Raw genomic sequence first — 13,285 nt, forward strand, 5'->3', positions numbered from 1 at the left:
ATCATGTTTCGTTGCATCGTTAGCACGCTGACACTTGTTGATGGCTCAGTACGGAAATCTGCAGCAATCTGCGGATGGGTTGCACTTTTGCCAAGTCGAACTATTCTTATCGTCGTTGTTGCTCCCGTTCTTGCAGGGTCTCTTTCCGGCTGCAGTGGTAGCGAGCATTTGAAATTTTACCGAATTCCTGGTAATGGTGGTACAGGAAAATCGCCACAAACAAATTTTGGACTTGCAACGGTCGTAGTTTAATTTATCGCACGATATTTCGACTGGACACCTGCCAGTAATCTTCAGAAGAGCCATGAGCGTCTTCGGTGACTTACCTAATGGTGAGTGGCAGGTGTGCAATAGAAATATCTTGTGATGAATTAAACGACTACCGGCTGCAGGCTCGAGATTTGTATGAACATTCAGTTCTCCAAGAACACTTGAAAAATCACAAATTCACAAACTTAAGCACATGGCAGCCAATTAAAATTGTATTTAATTTTCCTGAAACAACCGTCTACAGCCGTCAAGTGCTTGAAATAATAAATTGTACACCACCAGCTGCACCGATACAACTTTGTTCCTCTATCATCACTTGAAGGCTACAACAGTGAAATAAACACAGTGTTACATACACAGACAAATAAGGAAGGAAGAAAAGAAGATTGGGTTTAACGTTCCGTCAATACCGAGGTCGTTAGAGGCGGAGCACAAGCTCGGGTTGTGTCAACTATGGGGAAGGGAATCGGCCACACCCTTTTCAAGGAACCATCCTGGCATTTGCTTGGAACGATTTAGGAAAACCACAGGAAACCTAAATCTGGATAAACAAGCTTGAATAAAACTTTTAGGAACCAAAAATAAGAAGTTTAAAAATTAACCAAGGTAAGAAAAAGGAAAGACAAAATTATTTAAAGAAAATAAAAGAAAAAAGAACTACAAAAAAACAACAAAATAACCATACCCCCATCGGACGCGGATTTGAGCCGTCGCCTTTCTGAATGTGAGTCCAGTTGCGCTAACGACTGCGCTATCACTCTCAGACAAATAAAATGATATGAAAACTTACAGTCGTAAGGTTACTTACATAGATTGGCATTGACAGTTCACACACACATATATATATATATATATATATATATATATATATATATATATATCAGTACAGTAGCACCTCGCTTCAACTTGTCTCTGTCTTGGCTCACATAATATTTTCTAATAACTGCAGTAACTTATGTGAGAAGCCCACGATCACAAAGATGAAAAACAATAATCATTATCGTCTGGTTACGTCTTATATCATGGCCAAGTGTTAAAGATAGGATAATGAGAGCTCACACAAATCATCAATAATTGGCTGTAAACGTCCATATACCTAGTAGTTTGCTACTCCATGTCACGTAATACATTGTATACATATCATTACTAAGCAGTATATACACAGGCACTTAAAGAAGATAGCTGCAGGGAATGAATACAAAGTGTCATTCACACGCAAGATTTAGTGTATTAATGTGGCCATTTGTCCTTCTAAAACGAGTGAATAGACTAATGAAAATATTTTCATGAGCGGTCATCTTAACCTAAGATAATCTCTTTTTGGACCACGAATAGTCCACCAATACAATTTACGCCACAAACCGAAACTAATAAATAACAGTATGCAGTATTAAAGCTAGTTAATACAGCAAATAATGATCCAAGTATTATTTGACCAGCTATTGTAAAATCGTGTACGTCTGTACTTTGCTCTTTCTTTGATAATAAAACGAGACTAACATTATATATGAAATTAGCATTCACAAAATTTTTGAAACGCCTGTATCGTTCCATTCACGTGATTTATAAGGACTAATGTGCACATTAATACACTCCTGGAAATTGAAATAAGAACACCGTGAATTCATTGTCCCAGGAAGGGGAAACTTTATTGACACATTCCTGGGGTCAAATACATCACATGATCACACTGACAGAACCACAGGCACATAGACACAGGCAACAGAGCATGCACAATGTCGGCACTAGTACAGTGTATATCCACCTTTCGCAGCAATGCAGGCTGCTATTCTCCCATGGAGACGATCATAGAGATGCTGGATGTAGTCCTGTGGAACGGCTTGCCAAGCCATTTCCACCTGGCTCCTCAGTTGGAGCAGCGTTCGTGCTGGACGTGCAGACCGCGTGAGACGACGCTTCATCCAGTCCCAAACATGCTCAATGGGGGACAGATCCGGAGATCTTGCTGGCCAGGGTAGTTGACTTACACCTTCTAGAGCACGTTGGGTGGCACGGGATACATGCGGACGTGCATTGTCCTGTTGGAACAGCAAGTTCCCTTGCCGGTCTAGGAATGGTAGAACGATGGGTTCGATGACGGTTTGGATGTACCGTGCACTATTCAGTGTCCCCTCGACGATCACCAGTGGTGTACGGCCAGTGTAGGAGATCGCTCCCCACACCATGATGCCGGGTGTTGGCCCTGTGTGCCTCGGTCGTATGCAGTCCTGATTGTGGCGCTCACCTGCACGGGGCCAAACACGCATACGACCATGATTGGCACCAAGGCAGAAGCGACTCTCATCGCTGAAGACGACACGTTTCCATTCGTCCCTCCATTCACGCCTGTCGCGACACCACTGGAGGCGGGCTGCACGATGTTGGGGCGTGAGCGGAAGACGGCCTAACGGTGTGCGGGACCGTAGCCCAGCTTCATGGAGACGGTTGCGAATGGTCCTCGCCGATACCTCAGGAGCAACAGTGTCCCTAATTTGCTGGGAAGTGGCGGTGCGGTCCCCTACGGCACTGCGTAGGATCCTACGGTCTTGGCGTGCATCCGTGCGTCGCTGCGGTCCGGTCCCAGGTCGACGGGCACGTGCACCTTCCGCCGACCACTGGCGACAACATCGATGTACGGTGGAGACCTCACGCCCCACGTGTTGAGCAATTCGGCGGTACGTCCACCCGGCCTCCCGCATGCCCACTATACGCCCTCGCTCAAAGTCCGTCAACTGCACATACGGTTCACGTCCACGCTGTCGCGGCATGCTACCAGTGTTAAAGACTGCGATGGAGCTCCGTATGCCACGGCAAACTGGCTGACACTGACGGTGGCGGTGCACAAATGCTGCGCAGCTAGCGCCATTCGACGGCCAACACCGCGGTTCCTGGTGTGTCCGCTGTGCCGTGCGTGTGATCATTGCTTGTACAGCCCTCTCGCAGTGTCCGGAGCAAGTATGGTGGGTCTGACACACCGGTGTCAATGTGTTCTTTTTTCCATATCCAGGAGTGTACAATAAATTTTGCATGCAGAAAGATTCTGTATTCACCCTTTGCAAGTGTCGTCTTTACCTGCGTTTGTATGTACGGATTACTAATGATAAAGAATAGTTCAAATGGCTCTAGGCATTATGAGACTTAACATCTTCTAAGGTCATCAGTCCACTAGCCTCTGAACTACTTAAACCTAACTAACCTAAGGACATCTTATAAATCCAAGAACGAGACAGGATTGGAACCGCCGACCGTAACAGCAGCGCGGTTCCGGACTAAAGCGCATAGACCGGCTTGGCCACAGCAGCTGGCACTAATGATAAGTTCAGTGTACGCCATACGTGTTTACAAGTGGTCGACTCGCACGTAATACATGCCATAATAAACGACGGCGGACTGTCACCCATGTGCTACTCTGTTCCAGTATTACTCCAGAGCTGAGTAGGATGCCTATCTGTCCCGCAGTGAGGTGTTGATCTTATCGTAGGGCAGATCTGAGTGGTGCGATCTGTCCCATCTCGCCGTGTCTACGGAGTTCCGTGAACCATTTGACACACAGCCGTTGCAGTGCCAAAACACTTCATTCCACATGAACAGCAATTTCCCGGATGGATGCATCACATTAGCAGACTATATGGTCGGCAGTCGTTCCTAACCGCGCTCTTTAATCTTTAATGGTCATATGTTTTCTTGAATTCTGTTCATACCATCTTTGCCATTTGGCCACGATATAAGACGTAACCTGACGTTTATGGTTTTCATATTTGTTTGTGATAGCGATCTTCTGTCAAAAGATGCTATAATGATCAGAAAATATTGTGTGAGCGAATACAGAGGTAACTTTATGGTGTGATGCCACTGCACTGAAATATATGTCTAAAACATCAATGTCTAGCTTTGTGACTGTAAGTTTTCATCCGACATTGTGTTTATAGCATTGTTACAGCCCTCTGGTATGATGGTTTTGTGAACTGAAACCAGGTGAGCAATAAAGTTGTGTTGGATCAATTGGTGGTTTACAATTCATTAGTCTAGATTAAAATTATATTATTAGTGGACGTGGTATGAGTGCAATACGCACAATAGGTATCGAAGATTTATAGAGCATACAGGAAACGAACATCATCGGCCATGTCGCAAGTCGAGTGGAGATGAGTCGTGAGTGATCTATGTCTACATCTTCATGATACTCCGCAATCCCATTAAAACGTGTGGCAGAGGGTACGCCGTACTATTACCAGTCATTTCATTTCCTTGCCAGTTCCACTCGCCCATAGAACGAGGCGAAATACGAGTATGCATTTGGTTCTGTATAAACCCTAACTTCTCTTATCTTAACTTCGTGATCCTTAAGAGCAATGCATGTTGGAGGCAACAGAATCGTCTGCAGTCAGTTTCTAATGCTGTTCTCTAAATTTTCTCAGTGGTGTTCCTCGAAAAGAATGTGACCTTCCCTCCAGGGATTCCTATTTGAGCCCCCAAAGCATCACTGTTACAGTTGGATGTTATGCGAAATTATCAGTAACAAATCTAGCAGCCCGCCCCTGCTTCGATGTCTTCCTTTGATCCGCCAGAGTACGGATCCCAAAAACTCGAGCAGTGCTCAAGAATAGGTCGTACTAGTGATACTAGTGACATACGTACGTCTCCTTTAGAGATGAACCGTACTTTCCTAGAATTCTCTCAATACGCCGACAGTTCACATATCCTGCTGCAGTTCTTACATGCTCTTTCCGTTTCATACCTCTTTTCAGTGTCACACCCAGGTATTTAAACGATGTCACTGTGAAGCAGGGCACTACTAATGTTGTATCCGACCGTTTCTGGTTTGGTTTTCCTTCTCATCCGCGTTAACTAACGTTTTCCCACATTTAGAGCTAGCTGCTATTCATCAGATGAACCACAAATTTTGTCAGGCATTCTGTTACATACAGTCACCCAACTTCGACACCTTACCATACACAAAAGTATCATCGGCAAAAAAACGCAGAATGCTGCCGACTTTGTCCGCAAAATCATTTATACATAGAAAGAACAATAGCGATCCTGTCACACTTCCATGTGTAACTTCTGACGATCCCCTTGTCTCTGATGAACACTCGTCGTCGACGACAACTTACTGCGTTCTATTATGTAAGAAGCAACTCACATATCTGTGAATTTATTGCATATGCTCGTACCTTCTCCTACAGCCCGCAATGTGGCACCGTGCCAAACGCTTTCCGGAAATCTATAAATATGAAATCTGCCTGTTGCCCTTCATCCATAGTTTGCAGTATACCATGTGCGAAAATGGCAAGTGATTTTCTCACGAGCAGTGCTTTCTAAAACCATGCTGACTGGTACACATAAGCTAGTAGACATAAGATTCTTGGTCTCAATAAAATTTAATATATTCGAACTGAGAATATGTTCAAGGATTCTGCAACAAACAGAAATTGCGCGTACTTTGCCCCTCTCGCCGAGATCAAAGCCCCACCCGACTGAAGCGCCATGACTCCTACCCGCTTCCGTTATCGTTACACTGACTTGCAGTATTTTGTAGAAATAATGGCATAACAATTCCCTGAAAATCATACAGGACTTGTATTTATCCATTACGAGACGACTGGAAGCTTTCTTGAATGCCAGCGGTTTCCTACATTGTGTTAGGCATGGTAATGTGTTCTGTTTTTGGTGCTTTCATCTTTTTGTCCATCTCCTGTATACTGTGAACAATAATTGCAGCACTTAGTTTCCAAAAAAGACGTGTGAGAGACGGTAGCACACTTTCCTTTCTTTTTTTTTTTTTTTTTTTTTTTTTTAAAAAAAACTTAACTTTAGATGCATGCCGTCAGTTGGAGGAGAGAATGGGTTTCATACAACGAATCAATACATGTGAAATTCTTAGTTAAAATCGGCTTGTTTTTGAGAATCGAACATTAATTCGCCAATAAAATGTAATGATTATAAATTACAACAACTACGACTGCGTAGATGCGTACGGCCGAATACACGTGCAACTGTTCAGTAGCTACCTCTCAAATGAACGATGGGGCTACGAACAGTGTCTCCTCTACTACTATTCAGTGAATGTTCCTTCATATGGGCCTCCGGAGAAGGCTGAAATCTGTATCAACATCGTAATCACCCCCCCCCCCCCCGGTCCCTCGGGCCACCCTCCCACCTCAAACCACTGAACCAAGTTTTGACGAAATAGCTCCAGTGACTTAGGAGACGTGGAACATCCATACGTATTATAAAAATGTGTGTATGTACCAGAACTCCCCCTAAACCCTGGGCTAATTTCAACCATACTTGGTATATATACCACTTAATAACTGGAAAGAGTCTCTGTGAGGCTATTAACCACCTGTCTGTCAAAAGGGTGAGCGTAAGGGTGAAAAAGCGATGTAGCCCGCATGCGCGGCTTCCCGCACCCTGTTCATTCAGTATTTGAGAGTGACAGCTCTTAGTGACATGCAACAAACATTACACGTAACTTAAAACCTTTGCAAACCTTTTTCTCGCTGACAAGCCTCGCCTTGCGATGAAAGACAGACAGGTTTATCGCTCACTACATTTTCGCTTTTCATGCGGTAAATCTATCGCATGAAACATGACGTTTCAGGATGTTGCTACTTTACTGCCAACTATATTTGCGACAGTTTTTTCAGACATATATTCACATATACCACCGGCAAAATTTTCTCATTGTAATACACTTTGTTCAGGAGACATGACGTCATAAACACAGAGATGCTTGAAATACAGCTGCATCATGCATGACATTTTAAATAATTACTTCTTTACTACTAACGCAATTCGCAATAAATTTCGGACGCGGTAGACATATATACCACTGGATGTACCAGCAGAATTATATCTACGTACGACACACAGTTCAGAAGATACGTCATAAACGAAGAGCTGAGTGAAAATTAAATTGCAGAGCGAACTTCGTTAAAAACACAGGTGAAAAATGTGTACAGATTCATGTGAAAATTGTTAAATATGTGCGAAATATATTTTAAATTTGCGTGTGCAGGAGAAGTACGGGTTATGATTTCATCCTTAACACCTGGAACAGTTCAAACCAGTTTTGGTACAAACATGAGCTACAATCTGAAAAAAAAAAATACTGCTAGGGTAAGAATCACCATATTCCCACTAGAGTGTGGATGATATCGTGAGGAGAGACAGTGGGGGACGAGATGAGTATACAGGTAGGGGGAAGGAGGAGAGAGAAGCGGATGAGAGTGGAAAGATGAGATGGACTGAGAGAAGAGGAGGCGGACATTGACAGGAGACAGTGAGACGAAATAATGAACAAAGAAATGAAAAAGATGGAGATAGAGAGATACAGATTAGGAAGAGACTGGCAAAGAAAGCGGAAGAAGGGGATGCACAGAGAAAAGGAAGAGGAGGAAATGGACCGATGAATGGGAGTGAAGGAAGTGGAAAGAGAGGGGGAGTAGCAGATGGAAAGAAAGAGAGGAAGGATGAAAAGGACAGACAGAGGGGGAGTAGGAGATGGACGGAGGAGTTTGGCACAAGTAGTTTTGAATTATATATGTTTGCGTGTGACGTAGAATTCCAGTGAATACAAGAAAATATCACTTACATACACAACTTACGTAATGGTAAATATGAAATAACTATTTTATGAGCTTACAGAGAAACAATAATAAATAATTGACAAACTACCAATCAAGATTTATATTAAAGAGCTGTAGAAGTTAGTCAGTATCTCAGCTATCAGCCCAAAGTTGTAACCAAAAGTTGTAGCATTTACAGTACTGGTAATTATCTGTTTCAAAATAGTCATTAATACAAAAAAGCAGTGGAAGTGGTTAAATCATTTAATTTCTTAAGATGCACACTATCGTCCCGCGAGGGTGCCATCATTTGATATCAAAGCGAATGGTTTAATAAATGTAAGATTATATGAAAATTTAAGAAAATTATAAAAAACATATAGTCAGCATCTTCAGTAATAATATCAGTTCGCAACAGTTTGCAAAGGCTATTGCATGAATAAGAGAGAGGTAGAATAAAATGAACTACGGTCGTCTGTCTTTGGTACTGACTAGCTTGCAACAAGGTAAAAAAACAGTTGGTGTACGTTGTATGATGTTATGTGCTCCTTAATCGGATCCTGTCGCATTATAACGTATTAATTTGAGCAATGAGTCGAAATTGGGGGCTGAAGGCTGGCAAGGTCTCCAGGTTCCCAGCGGACGTCGAATAGGCTTAGGCAGTAAAATCTCGGGTAACGCCTCTGCGACCACTTAGCAGCTCTACAAGAGAATCCTGTTCCCATGTCCACGAAGGTGAAAATGGCTTAGTCCTTGGGCTATGACCTCTCTCATCATCAGGGTATCAGACGAGATAGACTAAAAGGCGAGTTTCCGCAACTTTAAAACTGAAATCTTTGTCTAAGACAGGAAACGACGATAAGACACAGGCATGTCAGGAGGCATCGGGTAGCAGCAGCACTGCCTGACTACCCTGGCAACAGAGTGGTATCCTGTTATAGGCGGTATCTGAACTCACAATCTTCATAAAAGAAAACGGAACGGATCTCAAGGGAACCAACCAAAGCATTATAAGAACAAACGAATGGAATATACGGCACTATAAAAATCGAAACTTGGAATGTACGTGGGGAGGTACAGCAACTATACAATGACTTAAAGACTTGAAACACATAAATGTAAGTAATCACTAAAGCTAAAAAGAAATGAAAAGGGACAAATAATGTCGATGATTATGTAATGGTCTATGGTTGAGCGAGTCCGACAATAGAGGGAAGTGTGCATTAGCAATCTTAACTGACATAGAAAAGAGAAACAGGATTCACGACTGTACCTTCATGGACGAAACAATCGCGTGAATAAGACTAAATATAAAGAGAAGTAAGCAATGATAGTGCCAATGAAGAAGAAAGGAAAGAAGCAACTGACACTCCACGACAAATCCAGAAATATTATACGATTGTAAGTGGAGACATTGAAGCTCGTGTAGGGGAAATGCTAGTACCTGGTATAGTTGGAACTTTTGGAGAGCAATTCATAAATAGAGATGGACACATATTACATCACTTTCTGACGTATATCGGAATGAAAATCATCAACAGTTTCTCTAGAAAGAAGGGTATTTGTAACTTCACATGGAGTGTAAGATGCTATACATCGATTATTGACCACGCCACAGCGAACAGAAAGTTCAGAGGACTGTTACAAGACGTAAGAGTACATACAGTAGTGACATAGAGCCACATAAGTCCTGATATTGCAGACGGAAGAAACAAACCATTACGAGGAGTAAACTCGAAGAATAAGCTTTAAAACTCTACCGTCTGCAAGAAGACAGTGCAAGAAGTCTATTTCAACAGCGACTCTCACAGTATTACAACATAAATCTAAAGAAAACGATATAAACACGTAACGCAAAAGCACAAAAGCACATATTATCCAAGCGGTGATGGAGGCACTAGGGAAGAAAAATAAAGTTTAGGAGGAGGAAGGCGTAGGAAATGCAGTTACAGAGAAACAAAAAGTTTACATTAAAATGTCCAGATCAATACATTACAATCGAGAGCACAGTAGTAACAAAAATATAACTACGCCATGAAAATAATAAGAGAAACTCTTCAAGAATCCTGGAGTAGAAAGACATTGAACATTGAAATTGATGTACATGGCAGACAAGAGAGATCTTAGTAATTCCTGAAACGAGTTACAGAATAGGAAAAATATTCTGTGCCATTACGGTAATAGATAAAAGAAACTTCGACAAAGTACTGTCAGGAAAACAGAAAAAAAGAGATAAAACTGAACTAACGGAAATACACCAGAATAAGATCAAGATGATGAAGGAGATAATATGAAATTGAAGGAGACACAGAAAGGATTGAAGCTGAGAAGAACAGACAAGCATCACGATCCGATAGTATTAATAATGCAAACATTATTAACTGTGGAAGTTTCTATTACTAGTGAGGTTTTTGCATTTATTAAATGAATGCTAGAAATGGAAGACAACAAATAATTCTAGGAGAGTGCCGAATGTAGTATCACTCTATATAAAAGAAACTGGTAACGGTAGTCCATACTACCGAGGATTAAGTCTGTTGAACACTGGATATAAATTATATGCACGAGCAATTAACAACAGACTGAAAAGAATAGCTGACGCCCTCTTACTGGAAAAAAAGATTGTTTTAGATATGGAGCATCATACATTTATAATATTACAAAACTGCAGCAGATAACTGAAAAGAGACGACAAAGTAATCTGGAGACACAGATTGCACTTCTAGATTATGAGAAAGCTTTCGATAGGGCGAAGAGGAATGTGATGTGGAATGTAATGGAAAGACGAGGCTACCATCAACGTTTAATACAGGTAGCAAAAAGTCCGTATTTAAAAAACGAAATTTAAGTTAATACAGGTTAAGAGAGAACAAAATGAATTGCAATTAACACAAGAGTGCGACAGGGTCACAGTCTCTCAGTTTTGTTTTACATAATTACGTACTGAATACATTGCTAGACAGTGGAAACGGGAATTAAACCAGAAACCAAATTAATTCCTAGAAACGCTCATTTAATCATTATACTCTTTGCTAATGACCAACTACATTTACAAGAGGGAGGATCATTTACAATATTCTTTACGTCGCTTACACTCAAAAGGTAAACTTTATAACTTGAAAACATCAGAAAAATGATACTAAAGTCATGGTTTTAAGTAAAAATACACATTACGCTCTAATATAAAAATAAATCAAAAATGGTTGAACAGGTATCTCAGTTTCACCTAAAAGATTGTGATGTAAATTTTGGATATTATAATGACATCTATAATGACAAAATGAGTTTGGAATGACATATGGCATTGCACATACAACCTCAGCCAATAAAACGACGAAACTGTACAAGCATAAACATGGCTGTGAGACGGAAACTGTGCAGGAATTTGATTTGTATGACATAGCCAACCAATTGCAACAAGACTGTGTTTTAACCTGGTTTCGGCAGCAACGCTGGGCGTCTTCTTCAGAAAATCCAAACAATTACCTAAAATGGTTACAAAGTCATTAACGAAGAAAACTAAGAACAGAATGTTGTTATAATCCGAAACCAGTGCATTCTCACTTACAGAAATCAGGTGTCTATAAAATTAGCTGTGCGACATGTCCAGCATACTCTATTGGACAAACAGGACTAGCAGTCGCTGTTACATATAAAGAACATCTCCCAGGAAAAAGGTTTATGACTCGTCCTTTACTGACCACTTATTAATCACATGCAATAAGTCTAAGGAAGTTCACGACGTCAGTATCCTGCTCACTTAGAAGAAAAGCTTCAGACTTTATATCCTTGATGAATTATAAATTTTCAAATACGTTCCTCTGAATGACGTCATCATTCCGGGTATCGAATATATGTCCCCCTGCAGGGCAGTCAGCCACGCTGATAACTCAGCTGTGGAGAATGCAAACTGAAAAAGTATTTTGCATTAGATGTGGGGCATTAAATGCCCCTGGATAAATGGGATTTCTGTAATTACACCACTAGAAACATATTTTCTAACTTGCTGACAAACCCATCATGGCCTTGGTATCTACTTAGAGTCGTGCCCAAGACTTTGTAAGCGTGGAATTCATTTTTGACTTGTAAATCCTCTTTGTGTACAACGTTTGAAGTAATATGACTGGAGGAATGGACAAAGAGCCTGTTTGCTTCACAAACGTAGGAGGGAGCGGTGTAGAGCTATCAGTGCAAAAAGCATCCAAGTCCGCCAAACGCAGTGCCTAGCGTTGGCTTTTTTAATGATCATGGTATAGGGTAGACTAAGAAGGATTTGTATAAGTTTAAAACGAAACGGTAAATTGTTCGGATTAAGTGGGATTCGGTGTATAATAACCTTCTCCACTGCTCCAATTACCGTCAAAAGTTCCGCTTCGATGAAGTTACGTTGTTGAGCAGTAACTAAGTCTCTGTGAGTGACAGGTTCCGAGGACCGAGATACTGCTTAACCCTCGATCAGAGATACGTCACGCCTCACTTTCGGAGGGAGTTTCCAAAGAGCGAGTTATAGTCCAAAGTTCTCGAGGCTCAGTAGGTCTCGCGCAGGTGCTTCAGTGGATTGTTGAGGCCGCACTGTCCTCAGTCTTTTAGTGGTGCTGGAGTATTCAGAAAGAATCGAACGTTATATAGGAACTTTCATTCATAAACTAAACTAACCAAGAACGCAATGAGTAGGTGACCATATCATAAAGCAAATTTAATAAAACCTATTTTCCTAGCAAAGAATATAAATAAAACACATCGAAAGAAACAAAATGATGTTAATGTTTACATACACAAAGCACAATCAAGAAACCCGCATATCCTAGCCAAGAAATTCTATACTGAAGATAAGATTTTGACTCTTAATTATGTCACTGACGTAATACATCTGTGACTGAGTTGTAAAACACTAACATCATCTGTTGGTTCTCTGGTGTATTATAGCATTATCAGCACCATGAAAACCTCATGAAAATTTGTATAGCACATTAGGATATTAGTGAGTTCAGATAGACAAACAGACAGGTACAACAGTTTTACAGTTCTTTTATTGACATGGATATAAATATAGATGGTGACAGAACATATACGTGTAGATCGAAGTACGGATCAAACACGTAAAGCATTGTATTCAAAAAATTCAGTCGTATTGGGTAGAACACATCAGTCAGTGAAAGCTTTTTCACAAATCTGATAAGGTTCAAAATTAAAGGAATAAATAGCTTTCCAAAGAGTAATTATTATCCTCTAATTCACCTAATACTATGTAAGTCACTAAATATCTTCGGTCATACACTTTCTGAAACAGCCTATGACCTTCCTCAGCGTTCATGCTAACACCATACTAAATGTCATCACTGTTGGTTCAGCTGTTTAGTCATGAAAACGTAACAGACAGACGCGTTTTCGCATTATTAAAACTTTAAATTACGTTTCCTCTGTGATCCGATTTTTATGAAGAA

At 41.0% G+C, this 13,285-nt stretch overlaps 1 protein-coding gene across 1 annotated transcript in view; it reads right to left on the reverse strand.

Annotated features, from left to right (window-relative positions):
- The window catches only part of LOC124622875 (translation initiation factor IF-2-like), a 168,455-nt gene extending 156,595 nt beyond the window's left edge, over positions 1–11,860 (reverse strand). Inside the window, exon 1 of the mRNA XM_047148669.1 lies at positions 11,857–11,860. Coding sequence (XP_047004625.1) covers positions 11,857–11,860 — 4 coding nt within the window. The remainder of the gene's footprint in view (positions 1–11,856) is intronic.
- Positions 11,861–13,285: the final 1,425 nt, after the last annotated feature.

This window comes from Schistocerca americana, chromosome 7 (genome assembly GCF_021461395.2).
Source record: "Schistocerca americana isolate TAMUIC-IGC-003095 chromosome 7, iqSchAmer2.1, whole genome shotgun sequence".
NCBI lineage: Eukaryota > Metazoa > Arthropoda > Insecta > Orthoptera > Acrididae > Schistocerca > Schistocerca americana.